The sequence below is a fragment of the Mobula hypostoma genome, chromosome 3 (assembly GCF_963921235.1).
Source record: "Mobula hypostoma chromosome 3, sMobHyp1.1, whole genome shotgun sequence".
NCBI lineage: Eukaryota > Metazoa > Chordata > Chondrichthyes > Myliobatiformes > Myliobatidae > Mobula > Mobula hypostoma.
In genome coordinates this window covers 61,781,280-61,802,863 of record NC_086099.1, presented here as the reverse complement: position 1 = coordinate 61,802,863, position 21,584 = coordinate 61,781,280, and the positions used below count along the sequence as shown (strand labels likewise).

The 21,584-nt window shown below is 42.8% G+C and overlaps 1 protein-coding gene across 1 annotated transcript in view; it reads left to right on the top strand.

Annotated features, from left to right (window-relative positions):
- spata18 (spermatogenesis associated 18) overlaps positions 1-16,774 on the top strand; it is a 70,171-nt gene extending 53,397 nt beyond the window's left edge. The window contains exons 12-16 of the mRNA XM_063043154.1: positions 20-143; positions 1,034-1,108; positions 2,488-2,536; positions 6,923-6,946; positions 13,816-16,774. Coding sequence (XP_062899224.1) covers positions 20-143; positions 1,034-1,108; positions 2,488-2,536; positions 6,923-6,946; positions 13,816-13,823 — 280 coding nt within the window. The 3' untranslated portion in view covers positions 13,824-16,774. The remainder of the gene's footprint in view (positions 1-19; positions 144-1,033; positions 1,109-2,487; positions 2,537-6,922; positions 6,947-13,815) is intronic.
- The last annotated feature ends 4,810 nt before the right edge of the window (positions 16,775-21,584 follow it).

Sequence of the window (21,584 nt, the reverse complement as noted above, 5' to 3'; positions counted from 1 at the left end):
CATTTCTTGCCCCTCCCAGGTATCGCCGCAGCTATGACTCTGATTTCACTGCACCCCTGGTGGTTTACCACATCTGGCCAGCTCTGGTAGAAAACGACACTGTCGTTGCTAAGGGAGAAGCATTCACAAAGAGGGGAGCTCTGGTAAGTAGACCAGTTGCTTGAAGGACAATAAAGAGCCATAGATTGTTATTGCAGACTCAGCCAAAGTAAATATTTGCAACTTTTTATATAAAACTTGTAGTGCAAGATGACTTTCAAAGTTTATTTCCTGAGAGTTTCCAGCCATCAGCTGCTAAATCTGGTTGGAATGACCCAATCTGATGATTCGTTAACAATCAATACCACTCGAATGGGTAAGGTTGTAGACAACAACATCTAGACTGATATTTTGTAAAAGGCAAATGTGGGGCCAGCTTGTTCCTTATTAACTCCACATTTTTCCATTATCTTGGTAGCAAGTAACTGGGTTCAATTATCATTGCTTTCTTTCTAAATAAATTAAACCTGATGTTTGTTTGCTTCATACCCATAATCTGATCCTGAAGAGCAGATGTGGACTTAATGTGCAGTACATTTGATTAAAAATAAAATTGACTTTTTAATAAACACTTTGTCTTTGGCTATAACTCAGCCAACTGTGGCGAGTTCACTGCATTCCTAATCTTTAACATGAGTTACTGGGGCTTTGAAATGCTATCAGCTATTCAGGTTGTCCTAAAGCTATGGTCACTACTATCTGAGTAGACCAGATCCTGGATTCAAAGTGTAATGATGGCAAGAGAGACCTCACTTATTTAAAAGAAAATCCTCACTGTTATTATTTTTGATATATTGGAAGAATACTTTGAAGGGAAGTTTACTCCTTCAGTCTTTCCTTCTCTTTCATGCTAATGTTTCAATGGCATTGATCTAATTTGTTTAGAAGCTTTACTGAATTGTACTTGAATGTTGTAGAATGATGGAATTATTTCAAATGTATGGCAAGTCTCTCCCCCTCTATTGATAATCATTCTTTATCTTTATTGATTCAGTGGGCACCCAGTAAAAGCCGAAGTAAGAGCTCCAGTCCTGTTCATTCTCGTTCCACCAGTCCAGCCCGTGGCCTGGTAGGGTATTTTGCAATGTGACTCCAAGTATACTTTAAGTGCACAGGCTTTAACCAATGCCTTAATAAATATAGTTAATGCATAGTTGTATGTGTTTCTTAAACCTAGTTTCCTTATCCCAATTTTTGCTGGAACAAATGAGTAGTTTACTCCATTATTTTTGATTGAATCTGTGAGCTGTGCAGGGAGCAAGTACAGATGGCCAGTCACTCACAATTGGCCTGGTCAGGGTGTTCTGCTTTGCAGTGCAAGAATTGGGGACTAATTCAATGCAAAACCGGAATCGTGAGCCTGTGATATTTCAAGCAAGCCTTCTGTTGCTTTGTCTGGCATTCTCTCCCTTAAACTATTCTACGTCGGTTCAGTTTCCAGCTGAAACTACAACAAGTACAAACATTGCTTAGTTAAAAATCTCCATCTCAATTATTTACAGTACATTGAAAATGAACCAGTTTTCTGAGTTTTCTATTATCTGACAATATTGCGTGCATGCAGTCTGCTCTGACTCCTCTTTAAAAACAATGTTAATCTGCTTTGAAGGAAATGGAACTGCAACCTCTTAATTGTTCATCCCTCTGTGTGCAATAGATGTGTATTAAATTCCTGTTAATAGTTTGCAGTTCCTTCTGAAAGAGGGAGAAAACCTAACTTGCAAATTAACATTAAAAAAAAACTATAAATACAAATCATTTTTACAAAACACTGAACCAAGGCTGCCAACTAAAATTGCAATGGAGCATTGTTACCAAGAGAGTGCAGGAACCACATGATTCAACAGGAGCATCGAATGAGAGCAAGAGTAATGGATTAGGTCAGGCAGCATCAGTGGAGGGAAATGGACAGTATGCTGGGAATTGTGGTATCCTGCAGTGGAAGTCTTAACAATGTACCATGTCTGCAAATCTCCATTGGGCTCATCCATATCAGAATGGATGTAACATCAACAATAGGATTGGACTAACATGATCTGGCTGCCCAATCAATAATTTGAAATAAGCTCCATTAAGACCTGTTTATATTATATTGAGTAAACCATCCTGTCTCAGTGTCAAAAGTTGCTGAAGCACCCAGCATGTTAGATAGCATCTGTGGAAAGAAATCGTTATTATTTCAAGTCCACAACAATTGGCATGGCAAACTGTTCTGGATCTGAAATATTAACTGTTTTGCTTTCTATTGGTGAATCCTGACCTGCTTAGTTTTTTAAATTTCTGATTTCCACTGTTGCACAGGTTTAAGTCGCTGACTCAGATTTGAGTATAGCTGGTTTGGAGTAGGTCTCTTGTATTTTGTTTCTAAACCAGTTCCCAGCGCCTGCAGTAGGAGTGCAATTATTTTATAAGACTAAGAACCAACATTTCTTGTGCCTTGTTTTCCAGTCATCCCGGAGCCGAAGCCCTTCCCCCATCAGGCGAAGCATTAGTCCCAGTAAGTGCCAAACACCCGACATTTTTAATGTACCAATCTGGAATGATTCTTGAATATCTGATGTAACCATCGAAATGATTCAAACCTCAGGCAGAAGGATGATTAATGTAATTACATGAATACTCCTTTGCATATTACATGAGCAGAGGTGCTAGCCAAAATGTGCAGTCACTGATCTACATGTTGGGGAGGATGAGAAATGTAAAGGCTGGTGTAGGACTAAGGGTGCCAGTGATGGGCCCTTGAAATACAAAACAAGTCCAACCAGGTTGTTGGTGCTGCCTGGGGGTGGGGTTTAAACTTGAGTTGCAGGGGGATAGGAACCAGAGTACCAGAACTGATGGTGGAATGTCTTGTGTTTTGTAACTCCAAAACTAGTTAAAGGAAAAACATGTGGAGCCTGGGGATAAACGTGTGTACTTCATTTTAACTTTAGTCAGGCATGCACTTGTGATATGGTTACATTATGGCATGTCTTCCAGTTTAAGATGGTGTTGGTGGAACACAGTGACAACTCGCTGGTAGCAAACAAAACTACTAACTACTTTTTAATCACACTTCTCTGATAAATGATTACGACAATGAAAAGCCTGTAACATCCCTTTAGGAGATGAGCATCTGAACTGCCTGGCATATTTGCATTGTGAACTGAAGTCTCGTAGATGCAGGACAGATATGGACGTAAATTTGGAGACCGCTTCGTCAAGCACCTACGCTCTGCCCGCCAGAAGAAGCGGGATCTCACAGTGGTCACCCATTTTAATTTCACTTCCCATTCCGATATGTCAATGCTTGGCCTCCTCTATTGTCGTGATGAGGCCACACTCAGGTTGGAGGAATACACCTTGTATTTCGTCTGGGTAGCCTCCAACCTGATGGCATAAGCATCTATTTCTCGAACTTCCGGTAATGGCCCTCTCCTTCCCCCCCCCCCCCCGGTTCACCATTCCCCATCCCCCTGTCCCTCTCCCACCTTATCTCCTTGCCTGCCCATCACCTCCCTCTGGTGCTCCTCTCCCCACTTTCTTCTATGGCCTTCTGTCCTCTCCTATCAGACTCGCCCCACTTCAGCCCTGTATCTCTTTCACCAATCAACTTTCCAGCTCTTTACTTCATCCTTCTCCCCCCAGTTTTCACCTATCACCTTGTGTTTCTCTCTCCCCGCCCCCAAGTTTTAAATCTACTCCTCATCGTGGTTTTTTTTTTCTCCAAGCATCTCGGCCAAAATCGTCAACTGTACTATTTTCCATAGGTGCTGAGTTCCTCCAGCACTTTGTGTCCGTGTGTTGCTTTGATATTTCAGCCTCTGCAGATTTTCTCTTGTTTCTGATTCAGTTTAGTGTTCTCTACTGATATTGCTCACAGTGCATTCTTTACACTCTGGGCAAACCTTTCCACCAAGCCTTTTGTAGCTGGGTGGTATCGTGCAGACATAACGTCTTATTCCATTCATTTTCAGGATTGACTGAAAATGTTCTGCAACAAGCTGCAGACCATTGTCACTGACTAGGATGTTCTGGAACACCAGTCCTTGAAGAGGCTTCTCAACACATCAACAATATGTGAGGCTGTAGTGGAGGCTATTGGGAACTCTTCTGGCCACTTTGTCGCTGTATCCGCTGCTACCAAGAAATTAGTGCCCATGAGTGGTCTGGCAAAATCCACATGAATCCTCCACCAGGTCAATGCAGACCATTCCGAGGGATGGAGAGGCATTACTTTTGGCATCTTCGGGACGTGTTGGCATTGCGAACAGTGCATGACAGGCTGCGCGATCTGCTGACCTACCCCAGGTCACAAGACTAATCTTTGAGCCAACGCTTTCATTTTGATCATGCCTAGTATGTAGCTCTTCCAACACTGGGTCTCAGCCTGAATGGTACAACAATTCTCAATTTCCCCACATGAGGCAACCTCTGCCAAGGGCTAGTCCTTTCTGGAACCGGCTGTGTTGGGTGGCCATGTAGACCTGAGACTGGGTGGGGACTTTTCCGGTTTCCCTTTGGATCATTGCTGGCGTAATAGGGAGACTTTCGATTTGCACTGGGGAGAATACCTCGGTGTGTCCACTTTTGTAAGTATTTTCAGGTATTTCCTTTTCTAAGGGTAAACAGGACATTCTATCAGCATGTCCGTGATTAGTCAGTCCTCTGAATTTGATCTTGTAATTGTGAGCTCCAAGGAGTAAAGCCCATATTTGTGCTGCTGCTGTTAGTGGAGCACCCTTCCATGCAATGAAAATGGGCACTAGTGTTTGATCAGTAATGAGGATAGTCTCAACATACAAGTACAGGTTGAAATGTTTTACTTCCCAAGCCATCCTCTCTCTCAATCTGTGCATGTTTTTTCTCTGCAGCAGTTAGGGAAGGTGATGCAAAGACCATGGGACATTCACTTTCATCATTCAACACGTGACATAACTGCACCTATACCACAAGGTGAGGCATCACAAGCTTCATGAAGCTGTGGATCATTAATGTGTCAGTACCGTGTCTGACGCCACCATTTCCTTTACCTTTCAGAAAGCCATCTTGTACTGCTTTGTCCATTGCCATTTCTTCCCGATCTGCAGTCATGAGTTCAAGAGGTGGAGCACAGTAGCCAGGTTGGGCAGGAACCTGTTATAGTAATTTGGCAAACCAAATGTGATACATCCTTTGGCCTTGGGGGTGGGGGGGATCCACCACTGCTTGAATTTTCTCAGTTCGCTTGTATAATTGTGCATCAATGATGTGACTACAATTAGTAATGCATGGTTTAAGGAATTCACACTTGATGTGTTATGTTCTGACCATATAATCTTATCTTTTTGAACACTATCTTGAGATTTTGGAGATGATTTCCTCATCTTCACCAGTTACAGTGATGTCATCCAGCTATCGCTGTGTGCCTGGGCAGCTGCTGAACCTGGTCCATAGTGATAAAGCCCTTTGTGAGTGTTTATGGTGAGAAACACTTTGGACTCTTCCATCTCCATCTGTAGATAGTCCTCAGCTAAGTCCACTTTGCTGAAGTGTTTTCCTCCAGAAAAGTTTGCAAAGACCTATCCTAGGCAGAGGGTGTTGGTCTACTTTCGGTACTGGGTTGATGTTGACCTTGAAATCAGCACAGATCCTGACAGACCTATTCTTCTTGGCTGCTGGGGGCCAATGGCATTGTCCATGGGATCGGCTCAACATTGGAAATAATTCCTTTGGTCTATCTCACTGCTGCTTTATCATGGATGGTATAAGGAATTGGATGGGTTTTATAAAACTTGGGTGCAGCATTTTTATTTAATACTATTTCACCCTTGATATGTTTGAGTTTTCCAGTGCCATCTTTGAACACTGCAGTGGCATCACCCAGTTCCTTTTTAAATTCGCTCTCAGTTGACTCTATCGCAGGAGATGTAACCTGCAAGTACGGATGGAACTCCAATCAAGTTGTAGTTGTCTCAGCTGGTCACATCCCCACAATGTTGGCCTTCTGTTTTTACCACATACAAGCCCAATATGGCTTGTTGGTTGCTGTATTTCACTGTTAGAAATGTCATTCCCACAGGAATGTAATCCCTGCTACAACGTAACATAATTTGCTCAGCCTGGCAGGTTTGTGTTTGGACATTGTAGTTTTGTTCACACTCACTTTCATTCCTGTCTGTAACTCAATTGCACCTCTGACTGCAGTTTCCATTGATTCAGCAATTTCAGCTGCTCTTTTAAACGTGAGTTGTGCTTCAGTTCGGAGCTTTTATTTTAATGCTCTCTTGTAAGATTCCACAAACTGAACAATCTCTCATTGCATCATTAAACCATCGCAGAAATGACAAAGCTCAGACAGTCTCTTCAATTCAGCCACATACACTGAAATGGACTCCCCTTCCTCTTTGAGTCCACTTATGAAACTAAAATGTTTTTTGCAATCAACAATGGTTTCTGTTCTAAAAGTTCCTGCATTACATTCACGATATCAGCAAAGCTCATTTCAGCTGGTTTGTGTGTAGCAGTTAAACTTCTATAAAACTATGCCTTTCCACCTAATGGACCTGGTTTGGGGGGGGGGGGTTGGTGAGAACTGGCACTTGCCTTTTATTAACTCTTTCAATCGATTCAAAATGCTACTCAAATCACTCGGTATATAATATCCAACTGTTAACTTGTGCAAAATCACTTGGTATATAATATCCAACTGTTACCTGTGCAATCAAGCACACCTATCTTTCTACATAGTCAGTCATTTCTCCTTGCTTTTTTCAAATTTATTATTATTATCACCCAGTACTCACTGTTTATGAACCCATGAATTTCGACTGTTTTCTGCCTTTTTTTTCTACTCCTATGTCTCGAAGGGGGAAAATGCTGTGCTTTTTATTAACTCAAATGTCTTTCTTTCCCCCTTGTGAAGAAAGAAGATGCTGTGCTTCAACAGGTAGGTAGTCGCCTCGGGTTCATTTTAAAACTTGCTCGTCACCAGTGCTGTCTTTTGTAACTCTAAAACTAATTGAAGTAAAAACGTGGGGGGCCAGAGGATAAACATGAGTACTTCATTTTTACTTTACTGAGGTGTGCACTTGTGACATGGTATCACCATTGTGTATGCTATTCAAGTGCTTTAGATACTGTATAGTTTGTAATGGAATGTGTGAGTGAAAAATAATGCTTAATCAAACTGTATACTTACAATCTTCCTCAAATATTACTATTTATTAAATACACAAGAGTGGTTGTGGAGACGTATTGTTAAGTCTACGTGCAAGGTCAATAATCAAAGTTGAGTATGGTGGGGCTAATATTTTGAGCTGCATATATTTCAATCAAGGAGTATAGCAAGAAAGGCTGATGGGCTTGGGGCATGGATCAGTGCGTGTAGCCATTAGTGAGACTTGGTTGCAGGAGGGGCAGGACTGGCAGCTCGGTGCTCTGGGATTCCATTATTTTAGACGTAATAGAGCGAGGGGGTTTAAAGGGAGAGGAGAAGCATTACTAATCAGGGAAAATGTCATGGCAGTGCCCAGACAGGACAGCCTGCAGAGGCTTGTCTAGTAAGGCTTTATGGGTAGAAATGAGGAATAAAATGGGTATGACCACGTTAATGGGACTATATTATTGACCAGCCAACAATCTGTGGGATTTAGAGGAGCAAATTTGTAGAGAGATCAGATTATTGCAAGAAACATAAGATTGTGAAAGAAGGTGATTTTAACTTTCCACGTATTGACTGGGACTCCAATACTATAAAAGGGCTAGATGGGAAAGAGTTCGTCAAATGCGTTCAGGAAAATTTCCTTAACCAGTACACAGAGTGCAATATTAGATCTCCTATTAGGGAATGAGACAGGGCAGCTGACAGAAGTTTGTGGGGGAACTCTGCATCCAGTGATCATAATGCCATTGGTCTCAAGATAATCATGGAAAAGGCTCTTAAACTTTTCGATGATTTTAAGTTCCCTGGCCCCCACCGCTTTATTTTCACCATGGATGTCCAGTCCTTATATACTTCCATCCCCCATCAGGAAGGTCTCAAAGCTCTACGCTTCTTTTTGGATTCCAGACCTAATCAGTTCCCCTCTACCACCACTCTGCTCCGTCTAGCGGAATTAGTCCTTACTCTTAATAATTTCTCCTGTGGCTCTTCCCACTTCCTCCAAACTAAAGGTGTAGCTATGGGCACCCGTATGGGTCCTAGCTCTGCCTGCCTTTTTGTTGGCTTTGTGGAACAATCTATGTTCCGTGCCTATTCTGGTATCTGTCCCCCACTTTTCCTTCACTACATCGACGACTGCATTGGCGCTGCTTCCTGCACGCATGCAGAACTCGTTGACTTTATTAACTTTGCCTCCAACTTTCACCCTGCCCTCAAGTTTACCTGGTCCATTTCCAACACCTCCCTCCCCTTTCTAGATCTTTCTGTCTCTGTCTCTGGAGACAGCTTATCCACTGATGTCTACTAATAAGCCTACTGACTCTCACAGCTATCTGGACTATTCCTCTTCTCACCCTGTCTCTTGCAAAAACGCCATCCCCTTCTCGCAATTCCTTCATCTCTGCCGCATCTGCTCTCAGGATGAGACTTTTCATTCTAGGACGAGGGAGATGTCTTCCTTTTTTAAAGAAAGGGGCTTCCCTTCCTCCACTATCAACTCTGCTCTTAAACGCATCTCCCTCATTTCACGTACATCTGCTCTCACTCCATCCTCCTACCACCCCACTAGGAATAGGGTTCCCCTGGTCCTCACCTACCACCCCACCAGCCTCCGTGTCCAACATATTATTCTCCGTAACTTCCGCCACCTCCAACGGGATCCCACCACTAAGCACATCTTCCCCCCCCCCTGCATTCCGCAGGGATCGCTCCCTACACAACTCCCTTGTCCATTCGTCCCACCCATCCCTCCCCACTGATCTCCCTCCTGGCACTTATCCGTGTAAGCGGAACAAGTGCTACACATGCCCTTACACTTCCTCCCTTACCACCATTCAGGGCCCCAAACAGTCCTTCCAGGTGAGGCGACACTTCACCTGTGAGTCGACTGGGGTGATATACTGCGTCCGGTGCTCCCGATGTGGCCTTTTATATATTGGTGAGACCCGACGCAGACTGGGAGACCGCTTTGCTGAACATCTACACTCTGTCCGCCAGAGAAAGCAGGATCTCCCAGTGGCCGCACATTTTAATTCCACATCCCATTCCCATTCTGACATGTCTATCCACGGCCTCCTCTACTGTAAAGATGAAGCCACACTCAGGTTGGAGGAACAACACCTTATATTCCGTCTGGGTAGCCTCCAACCTGATGGCATGAACATCGACTTCTCTAACTTCCGCTAAGGCCCCACCTCCCCCTCGTACCCCATCTGTTACTCATTTTTATGCACACATTCTTTCTCTCACTCTCCTTTTTCTCCCTCTGTCCCTCTGAATATACCTCTTGCCCATCCTCTGGGTCACCCCCCACCCCCTGTCTTTCTTCCCGGACCTCCTGTCCCATGATCCTCTCGTATCCCCTTTTGCCTATCACCTGTCCAGCTCTCGGCTCTATCCCTCCCCCTCCTGTCTTCTCCTATCATTTTGGATCTCCCCCTCCCCCTCCAACTTTCAAATCCCTTACTCACTCTTCCTTCAATTAGTCCTGACGAAGGGTCTCGGCCCGAAACGTCGACTGCACCTCTTCCTACAGATGCTGCTTGGCCTGCTGCGTTCACCAGCAACTTTGATGTATGTTGATGGAAAAGGATAAGTCGGGTTGAAATTCTAAATTAGAGAAATGTGAGTTTTGATGGTATCAGAAAGGATCTGGCAAGTGTAGATTGGGACAGTGGTAAAGGTCTACTTTGCCAGTGAAATTTTGAGAGTACAGCGTTTGTATGTTCCTGACAGAATAAATGGCATGGATGCAGGTTAAGGGAACATTGGTTTTTGAGAGATATTAAGGCCCTAGTTAAGAAAACAAGGAGGTGCATAGTGGGTGTAGGCAGGTAGGTAGGAACAAATGAGGTACCTGAGGAGTATTAATAATGCAAGAGAACACTTAAAGGAATCAGGAGGGCTAAAAGAAGATGAAGTTGCTCGAGCAGACAAGGTGAAAGAGAGTTCTTGGAGGAAAAGGATAGCAAGGTTACAAAACTGGGCCTCTGGAAGTTTAAGGTGGTAATTTATGTGTGGAGCCAAAAGAGATGGAGATCTTAAATGTATTTTTTGTATCTGTATTTGCGTAGAGGCAGATACAGACTATAGATGTGAGGAAATGTAGCAGTAAGGTCATGAACTCTGTACAGGTTACAGAGGAGGAGGTGTTTGATGCCCTGAAGCAAAGTAGAGTGGGTAAATTCTCAAGGCCTGACAAAGAGTTCCTTCGGACCCTATGGAGGCTAATGGAGAAATTGCAGGGACCCCAGTAGAGATATTTACAACATCCTGGCCATGGGTGAGTACCAGAGGACAGCTAATGTTGTTCCATTGTTTAACGACTCTAAGAATAAGCCATGAAATTGTAGGCTGGTGAGCCGGACATCAGTGGTGGGGAAAATTAAGGTATTCGAAGGGACCAGATATATTCATAAGTATTTGGATAGACAGGGACTGATTAGTGATAGTCAACATGGCTTTGTGTGTGGCAAGTAGTGCTGGGAAAGTTGATGAAGGTAAGGAAGTGGTGTTATGTATGTGGACTTCAGCAAAGCCTTTGGCAGTCAAGATGAGGTAGTAAATTGAGGTAGTAAGGCGGGAGGAGAAGATGGCGGCGCGCCTGCGTGTGCGCAGCCCTCTGGTGAAAAATGATATCGTATCTGTTAAATAGGGGCTGTGGACAATTCTGATTTGATGGAGAATGGACGTGAAAGCACAGAGGAACATCTGGAGAAATTTCTGAAACGCCCATTCGCTGCTGTTGTTACTGTGTGATCGGGAATCTTTCGGAGGGTAGGCCTCAAAATCCCCAGCCTTGCCTGCTTTTGGCGACCGAGAAGGAGGTCGAATCGTTCAGACAGAGATGGCGCTCAGTACTCGGTATCGGAGAGCTGATCAGAGCTCGATGTTTTCGGGTGACTCAGAGTCGGATTGGTCGGCATGGCAGGGAGAGTTTTTCTTCCTTCTCCTGTCTGCGTGAGATATGGGACATTTGAGAAACTTTGAACTTTACTGTGCTCATAGACTTCTTCATCAAGTTATGGTATTGTTACACTGTTGTAACTATATGTTATAATTATGTGGTTTTGTCAGTTTTTTCAGTCTTGGTCTGTCCTGTGTTTTGTGATATCACACCAGAGGAAATAATGTATCATTTCTTAATGCATGCATTACTAAATGACAATAAAAGAGGACTACGTGTCTTCATAATCTAAATTGGATTGGATCAACAAATTTGCAGATGACACCAAGACTGGGGTTGAACTGGACAGCAGGTAAGACTATCAATGCTTGGAGGGGGATCTAGACCAGCTGCAAAACTGGGCTGACAAATGGCAGGTGAATTTACATTTTTTTTAGATTATGAGAACACACCGTCCTCTTTTATTGTCATTTAGAAATGCATACATGCTTTAAGAAATGCTACAATGTTTCTCCGGAGTGATATCACAGAAAACAGGACAAACCAAAGACTAGCACTGACAAAACCACATAATTATAACATATAGTTACAGCAGTGCAAAGCAATACCATAATTTGATGAAGAACAGACCATGGTCACAGAAAAAAAGTCTCAAAGTTCCGAGTTGATCGACTCCCGAGTCCCCAATAGCAGGCGGCAAAAGGGAGAAACTCCCTGCCATAAACCTCCAGGCACCGTCAACTTGCGGATACCTTGGAAGCAGCCAACCACAGCCGACACTGAGTCCATCCATCCGAAAACTTCGAGCCTCCAACCAGCCTCTCCACTACAGCCTCCCAAGCACCATCCTCTGCCGAATGCCTTCGACCTCACCCCGGCCGCTGAAACAAGCCAAAGCAGAGGATTTCGGGGCCTTCTGCTCCGGAGATTCCGGTTACCACACAGTAGCAGCGGCAGCGAAGCGGGCATTTCAGAAGTTTTCCAGATGTTCCTCTGTACTCTCATGTCCGTCTCCATCAAATCAGAATTGTGCACGGTTCCCTACTTGACAGATAACGGATATCTTCACCGAAGTGGCCGCGCGCGCTGCCGTTGCGCCGCTATCTTCTCCCCCCTCCCGGGAGGATTAATGCAGACAAGTGTGAAGTGTTGCACTTTGGGAGAACCAGCCAGGGCAAGTCTAATGTGGTGAGAGGTTGGGCATTGAGGCATGGCATGTGGTAAAATAGATGCATCTGGGAATATAAACACAATGCCTTGAAAATGGAGTCACAGGTGGATAAGGTTGTAAAGAAAGCTTTTGGCACATTGGCTTTCGTAAATCAAATGTATTGAGTACAGAAGTTGGGATGTTACATTGAGTCTGTATAAGATGTTAGGGAGTACTCCTAATTTGTAGTACAGTATTATGTGCAGTTTTAGTTACCTACCTACAAGAATGATGTAAATAAGATTGAAAGAGTGCAGCGAAAATTTACAAGGATGTTGCTAGGGACTTGTGGGTCTGAGTTACAGGGAAAGATTGAGTAAATTAGGACCTTATTTCCTAGAATGTCAAAAATTGAGGGGAGATTTGATAAAGATGTACAAAATTAGGGGATATGGGGTCAATGCAAGCAGGCTTTTTCACTGATGTTGGGTGAAACTAAAACTAGAGGTCATGACTTGAGGGTGAAAGGTGAAATGTTTAAGGGGATCGTGAGGGGGAACAGCTTCACTCGGTGGTGAGTGTGGATTAATGAACTGTCGGTGCAAGTGATGGATGTGGGTTTGATTTCAACATCTAAGAAATTTGGATGGGTACAGGGATAGGAGGGGTATGGGAAGCTATGGTCTGGGTGCAGGTCAATGGAACTGGGCAGATAATTTGGTATGGACTAGATGGGCTGAAGGGCCTGTTTCTGTGCTGTAGTGTTCTATAACTCTATGACTTTATCATTTGAACAAAAAATGGCACAAGGATAGCGGGTGGTACCAACGTTCACGAAACGTTCTGCTATTGCCACAATATCAAGAACTCTGGCTGCCATCCTGAAAGTCTCAAGAGCCTTTGATGGAATAATTAGGATAAAGGAAATGTCTATTAACATGTGTTTGGTTTGCCTTGTCAAGAACATTGGAGCTGGAGGATGTGTTCTTTTGATGAGCAAACCTGCAATTGATTATTGCTAGTAGACCAGCACCAAGACCCTTATTTTGGTTTCATGATTGTGCTTACCATAGTTTGTCCTAGCAGAACTTCCTTTATGGATTGTTGTTACTGCAGGACTGTCTCTTTTGGTGATTTAGGCATGGTTATACACAGTAATGATTATGGCTGAAATAGAAAAAAAAATGCAAATATGTATGCAATCAGTACTTCCCCAATTCCAGCCTGCACACTGCAAGCATGTATGAAAGAAGCAATCCCACTTTAATCACATCCCTGCAGACTGTTAACCATGTCATAATCCTACATCCAAATTTAAAGCATTTTAAGATGAGCAAAGCTGTGTGCTACAGGTATAAAACTACTTTTAATCCATCTGAATAACACACAAAGTACTTGAGTACTTAATTCAGGATGGAAACTGTAGTAATCTAAAGCATCCCATCCACTGATGTGTAATGCTGATTGATCACAGGCATTAAAACTTTTTGATATTTTCTAGTAGCAGATGAATTGACCCACAAAAGGTTGGGAAATAATGGCAAACTAAAGAGTCCATCCTGAATAAATTAATGCTTGATGTTTCTTCTTCTTAACCAGGGCACTGAAGTACCAAAGTTGAAGAATTAACTGTTTGATAGACTTCTGGATACTTCCCAAGTAATGCAAAAAGCAGTTTAATTGATAGAAGCAAATATCTGTGATAATCCATATTTTCTCACCTTGGGGAAACAACTATCATTGTTTGATTTTTGTGTGTATTAATTGTTGCAATTTTTAAAATGTATCCCTTGTATCTTAATTATTTGTCAAGCCTCAAGTCAGCATTCAAAACTCCTTTAAATGGCTAGAGCAAGTTAATAAAGGAGCTAAGAATGTGCATGGGATATTTGACATTATAGATGGGAGTAATGAACAGAAAAGCAATGAGTTCATGCTCTGACTCTGGTTAGGTCTCAGCCAGACTACCAGACTTCAAGAAGAATGTTAAGAATCTGGTGACGATGCAAAGGAGTTTTACCAATTGATACCAGGGGTGGAATGATAAGTATAGCAATTGTTCTTTTTACAGCAAACAGATACACTCACAAAAAAATGAAGGTTTTTGCTAACGGGGAGAAATGGGTTTCCACATCACTGGTTGATAAAGCAGAGGTCATAAATTTTAAAATAATTGGCAAAAAGACCGGAAGGGAAGTAATGATTATTTCTACACAAAGATTTACTGTGATCTGGAATTCGTCAGATTTGCCTCCTGCTTCCACCCTGACTGGCCCTATCTCCTCCCACATCACTCTGCCTTCTGCAGGAATCACTCCCTCTGTGATTCCATTGACCGTTTGTCACCACCCACTAATCTCTCTCCTGGTACATCCCTGCAAGTGGTAGAAGTGCTACACCTGCCTATTCACCACCTCCCTCACCTCTATTCAGGGCCGCAAACAGTCCTTCCAGGTGAGGCAACACTTTACCTGCAAATCTTTTGTGGTTGTCTACGTATCCAGTGTTCCCAATGCAGCCTCCTTTACATTGGTGAGATCCGACGTAGATTATAGGACCACTTTATCGAGCATGCCCACTCCATCCGCAAAAAGCAGACTTTCCTGGTGGCCAACCATGTTAATTCCTATCTCCATTCCCATTCCAACATGTCAGTCTGTAGCCTGCTCTTCTGCCAGAATAAGGCCACTGTCAGGCTGAAGGTCAATACCTCATTATGTCCAGGTTTTACCTCCAAGATGATGGCATGAACAGCCCAGTAATTTTTCCCCTCACCCTTCCCTTTTCATTTCCCACTGCCCTCTTGCCTGCCTCCTCTTCTTACCTGCCTATCACCTCCCCCTGGTGCCCCTTCTCTTTTCCTTTCTGTCATGATGCATTCTCCTATCCTATTGGATTCCTTCTTCCTGCCCTTTGCCTTTTCCACTTATTAGCTCCCATCTTCTTGCTTCATCCCCCTCCCCCATCCACCTGCCTTCACATATCACCTAGCTTTTCCTCCTCTTTCTTCCCCCCCGCCCCACCTTATTCTGGCATCTTCCCCCTTCTTTTCCTGTCCTGATCAAGGGTTACAGCCTGAAATGTTGACTGTTTATTCATTTCCATAGATGCTGCCTGACCTGCTGAGTTCCTCCAGCATTTTGTGTGTGTTGCTCTGGAATTTTTAAATCTGCTGACATGGTGGAATTAAATTCCATTGTAATGTTCAAAGGAAATTGATTCTTTGCAAGCGCATATTCAGTTTTCAGGGTAATGGGATAAAACTGAAGCACGAGAATAAAGTATATATTTCATTCAGAGTAGTCTCTCTGAAACAGACTAAAAAGCTCCTTCCTGTACTATAAGCTTGTATGATTATAAAAATCATTTATGACCAAAACTACTATGAACTCTTTCTGCAGTTGCTGTAATCACAGTACATTGATAAAAATTGAAAGAATTTATCTGAATGATTGAAGCAAAACACAAGCCTGACTCTAGGGATAATGTTCTTTCAAAGTCTTTAATTTGTTGTTTTATTTATCTCAATCCTTGTAAATTGATACTGTAAATCCAATGCTGGAAATATTCAGCTGGTCAGGCAACATCTGTGAAGAGATGACGGCACTGTAAAGTTAACATTTCAAACCGACGATGACTTGTCAGCATTCCGTAAATTGTTGCCCTGAAACCTTAACCCTCAATTTTCTTCTCCATAGTTGATGGTCCCCTTTTGGAGTTTCTGTCACCATTAAACAAACCCTTGCTGCACTGCTGAAATCTGGGAGTTTAGTACCTGGATATGGTGCTGAATGTAACTCATGGGTAAAAAATAGTTTCATTTGACCGTAATCTGATTTGTTTTAAATTGATCAGCATTATTTTTGATTGATTTTTAACTGCACATCTTGTTTGCTAATTTGTTTTCCATAATATCTTCTCTATCAAGTATATTATACTATTAGGACAATTTTTTCCTCAATGTAAAGGGAGAAGTAATAAACCTTCCCTTTTAAAATTATCATTAGTCCATCGTAATTGGAAAATGCTTCTCATCCTTGCGTAATCTGGGTATGTGATTGCAATGTATATCAATAGAATTCATCAGATGATTCTGATATGAAATTGGCCAATGAATTGGAATAAAAAGCACAGTTACTACAGCTATTCTACAGCCACATTAACTATTTTCTTAATATCTTTTTTTCATAACATCCTGCCCATCCTGCAATGATTTCAATTTTTTCCTGCAGGTTACATATTCAATTTTCTGTCATTATTTCATGAGTATTTTGCCCAGATTTTATTAGTTTTCTTTTATTTGGTATTTTTCTAGTTCTGTATACGTTCAGTAGAAGCTTCACCACACAGAGAAAAACAATAATAACCTAGAGTTGTGGTGCCAAGTGGCACAGAAACAGGTCCTTCGGCCCATTATGTCCATTCTAATCTTTTTGTCCATCGTTGCTAAGTCCATGCTGCATGTAATGTATGCATTATTTCAGAAAACTGTCACTGTGTAGACATCAGGATTGTTGACACGTCGAAACTCCGCTGTGATTAAAGTGTGTATCAGAGAGTGCATAATAAGATGGGGGCGGGTGGGGGGGAGACTGATGCTTCACACTTCCATGTGTTGCATCAGTATATTTACTATTTTTAAAAACTTCATCTTTATCCAGCACACAGGCACTTTTTGTCACAATCATTGAAGGTCAACGTAAATGGGCAGAATTCCGACTGTAATTTATGATTAGTTAATAGATACAGAGAAGCCACTGGAAAACTGTTCAAAATGAAGAAAGAAATCACACAGCCATGTTTAGACCATAAGACATAGGAGCAGAGTTAGGCCACTCAGCCCATCAAGTCTTCTGTGCCACTCCATGGTTGATTTATTACCCCTCTCAAGAGGATTCAGTGATACCCCCTCTCATTCTTCTAAGCTCCAGTGAGTAAAGGCTCAGAGCCCCATACTTAATGCAAGTTCCTGGAATCCTTCTCATGAACCTCCTCTGGATTTTCTCTAGTGACAGCATATCCTTTCTTAGATAAGGGACACAAAACTGCGCGCATTACTCTAAGTGTGGCATGACCAAACGGTTATCAATTCTCAGTATCACGTCCTTGCTCTTGTATTCTAGTCCTCTAATGTTAGCATCATTTCTACATTTGCCTTCCTTACCACTGACTCAACCTGCAAATTAACCTTTTGGAAATCATGTGCAAAGACTCCCAAGTCCCTTTTGAACCTCTGATTTTTCTCTCTGTTCAGAAAATGGTATACACCTTTTATTCCTTCCACCAAAGTACATGACCATACACTTCCTGATACTACATTCCATCTGCCACTACTTTGCCCATTCTTCCAATCTGTCTGTCTTTCTGAAGACACCTTGTTTTCTCAATAGTATTTGCTCCCCCACCTACTGTTGTAACATCTGTAAGCTAGGCTACAAAGCTATCAATTCTGTTATCCAAATTGTTGCATACAAGTGAAAAGAAGTGGTCCCAATACCAAGCCCTGCAGAACACCACTAGTGACTGGCTACCAGAAAAGGCCTCCTTTATTCCCACGCTTTGTCTCCTGCCTGTCAACTAGCCTTCCATTCCTGCTAGAATTTTTCCTGTAATACCATGAGCTTTAACTTGTTAAGCAGCCTCATGTGTGGCATTTTGTCAAAGGCCTTATGAAAATCCCTCTAAATGATATTGACTGACTCTCCTTTGTCTACCCTACCTGTTATTTTCTCAAAGAATTCCAACCGATTTGTTAGGCAAGATTTCCCCTTAAGCAAACTGTTCTGAATTTGGCTTTTTAAAATTATTATGTGCCTCCAAGTACACTGAAACCTCATCCTTAATAATGGACTCCAACATCTTCCCAGCCACTGAAGTTAGGACTGAGACATATTTCTATGGTGGAAGAGAAAGAAGATTTTTTTAAAAAAACTGTAAATGTCTGTAACCTGAATTAAAAGCAAGTAGCATTGGGGAAACAAGGACTCAGCAGGTCAGCCAATGTCTGTGAAATGGCAGTTAATTTTTCATATTGAAGAACCTCTGTTAGAAAGTTTCCAGCATTTTCTGTTTTCATTGCCAGATGGAAAGAGCTTCAGCTTACAGTTGACTTGCGCTCACGGCAGACATGAAGTGCTTATAAACAATAGACAATAGATGCAGAAGTAGACCATTCGGCCCTTCAAGCCTGCACCGGCATTTTGAGATCGTAGCTGATCATCTACCATCAATACCCGGTTCCTGCCTTGTCCCCATAACCCTTGATTCCCCTATCCATAAGATACCTATCTAGCTCCTTCTTGAAAGCATCCAGAGAATTGGCCTCCACTGCCTTCTGAGGCAGCGCATTCCATACCTCCACAACTCTCTGGGAGAAGAAGTTCCTCCACAACTCTGTCCTAAATGACCTACCTCTTATTCTTAAACCATGCCCTCTGGTACTGGACTCTCCCAGCATCTGGAACTTATTTCCTGCCTCTATCTTGTCCAATCCCTTAATAATCTTGTATGTCTCAATCAGATCCCCCCTCAATCTCCTTAATTCCAGCGTGTACAAGCCCAGTCTCTCTAACCTCTCTGCGTAAGTCAGTCCGGACATCCCAGGAATTAATCTAGTGAACCTATGCTGCACCTCCTCCACAGCCAGGATGTCCTTCCTTAACCCTGGAGACCAAAATTGCACACAATACTCCAGGTGTGGTCTCACCAGGGCTCTGTACAAATGCAAAAGGATTTCCGTGCTCTTGTACTCAATTCCTTTTGTAATAAAGGCCAACATTCCATTAGCCTTCTTCACTGCCTGCTGCACTTGCTCATTCACCTTCAGAGACTGATGAACAAGTACTCCTAGATCTCTTTGTATTTCTCCCTTACCTAACTCCACACCGTTCAGATAATAATCTGCCTTCCTGTTCTTGCTCCCAAAGTGAATAACCTCACACTTATTCACATTAAATGCCATCTGCCAAGTTTCTGCCCACTCACCCAGCCTATCCAAGTCACCTTGAATTCTCCTAACATCCTCATCACATGTCACACTGCCACCCAGCTTAGTATCATCAGCAAACTTGCTGATGTTATTCACAATGCCTTCCTCTAAATCATTGACGTAAATTGTAAACAGCTGTGGTCCCAATACCGAGCCCTGTGGCACCCCACTAGTCACCACCTGGCATTCTGAGAAACACCCATTCACTGCTACCCTTTGCTTTCTATCTGCCAACCAGTTTTCTATCCATGTCAATATCCTCCCCCCAATGCCATGAGCTCTGATTTTACCCACCAATCTCCTATGTGGTACCTTATCAAATGCCCTCTGAAAGTCAAGGTACACCACATCCACTGGATCTCCCGCGTCTATCTTCCTGGTTACATCCTCGAAAAACTCCAATAGATTAGTCAAGCATGATTTGCCCTTGGTAAATCCATGCTGGCTCAGCCCAATCCTATCACTGCTATCAAGATATGCCGCTATTTCATCTTTAATAATGGACTCTAGCATCTTCCCCACTACTGATGTTAGGCTAACAGGGCGATAGTTCTCTGTTTTCTCCCTCCCTCCTTTCTTAAAAAGTGGGATAACATTAGCCATTCGCCAATCCTCAGGAACTGATCCTGAATCTAAGGAACATTGGAAAATGATCACCAATGCATCCACAATTTCCAGAGCTACCTCCTTTAGTACCCTTGGATGCAGACCATCTGGACCTGGGGATTTGTTAGCCTTCAGTCCAATCAGTCTGCTCATCACCGTTTCCTTCCTAATTCAATCTGTTTCAGTTCCTCTGTTACCCTATGTCCTTGGCCCATCCATACATCTGGGAGATTGCTTGTGTCTTCCCTAGTGAAGACAGACCCAAAGTACTTATTAAATTCGTCTGTCATTTCCCTGTTTCCCATAACAATTTCTCCCAATTCATTCTTTAAGGGCCCAATATTGTTCTTAGCTATCTTCCTTCTCTTCACATACCTAAAAAAACTTTTGCTATCCTCCTTTATATTCCTAGCTAGCTTGCGTTCATACCTCATTTTTTCTCCCCGTATTACCTTTTTAGTTCTGTTGCTCCTTAAAAATTTCCCAATCATCCGTCTTCCCACTCACCTTAGCTCTGTTATACTTTTTTTAATGTTCTGCTATCTCTGACTTCCTTTGTCAACCACTGTGGCCACTTTCCCCCTTTGAATCCTTCCTTCTCCGGGGGATGAACTGATTGTGCACCTTGTGCATTATTCCCAAGAATACCTGCCATTGCTGTTCCACTGTCTTTTCTGCTAGGATATCCGACCAGTCAACTTTGGCCAGCTCCTCCCTCATGGGTCCATAGTCTCCTTTGTTCAACTGCAATACTGACACTTCTGATCTCCCCTTATCCCTCTCAACTTGCAGATAAAAACTTATCATATTATGGTCACTACTTCCTAATGGCTCCTTTACTTCAAGATCACTTATCAAATCCTGTTCATTGCATAACACTAAATCCAGAATAGCCTTATCCCTGGTCGGCTCTTGTACAAGCTGCTCCAAAAATGCATCCCGTAGGCACTCTACAAACTCTGTATCCTGGGGTCCAGTACCAACCTGATTTTCCCAGTTCACCTGCATGTTGAAACCCCCCATAACTACTGCGACATTTCCTTTGCCACATGCCATTGTTAACTCCCTATTCAACTTGCACCCAATATCCGTGCTACTGTTTGGGGGCCTGTAAATAACACTTATTAGGGTCTTTTTGCCCTTACTGTTCCTCAGTTCTATCCACACTGACTCTACTTCTCCTGATTCTATGTCCCCCCTTGCAAGGGACTGAATCTCATTCCTCACCAAAAGGGCCACCCCAACCCCTCTGCCCACCTTTCTGTCCCTTCGATAGCACGTATACCCTTGTACATTCAATTCCTAGGTCTGATCCCCCTGCAGCCATGTCTCCGTTATCCCAACAACATCATAGTTACCCATTCGCACCTGAGCTTCAAGCTCATCCGCCTTATTTCTGACACTTCGTGCATTCAGATATAGAATTTTTAACCCATTTCTCCTCTCTCTGTTTAAATCACTGCCTATTGTGCATAACTCAGCTCCCCGAACTCTCACCGGGCTATACGCCCCTTGAATTTTGTTGTTCTTCTTAAATTTACTTACTCTTTCTGCACATTTAACTCCATGCTCCGTCAGATCATCCGTCTGCACATGTATCCTCCTTATCACTCGTTCTGCCTCACCTTTCTCTACTTCACACTTAATATTCTGGAACCGTGTAGTCCCCACCTGTCCTTTATACTTCATCTCGCTATCCTCTCTCACATTCTGGATCCCTGCCCCCTGCAAATTTAGTTTAAGCCCCCCCAAGCAGCACTAGCAAACTTTCCTG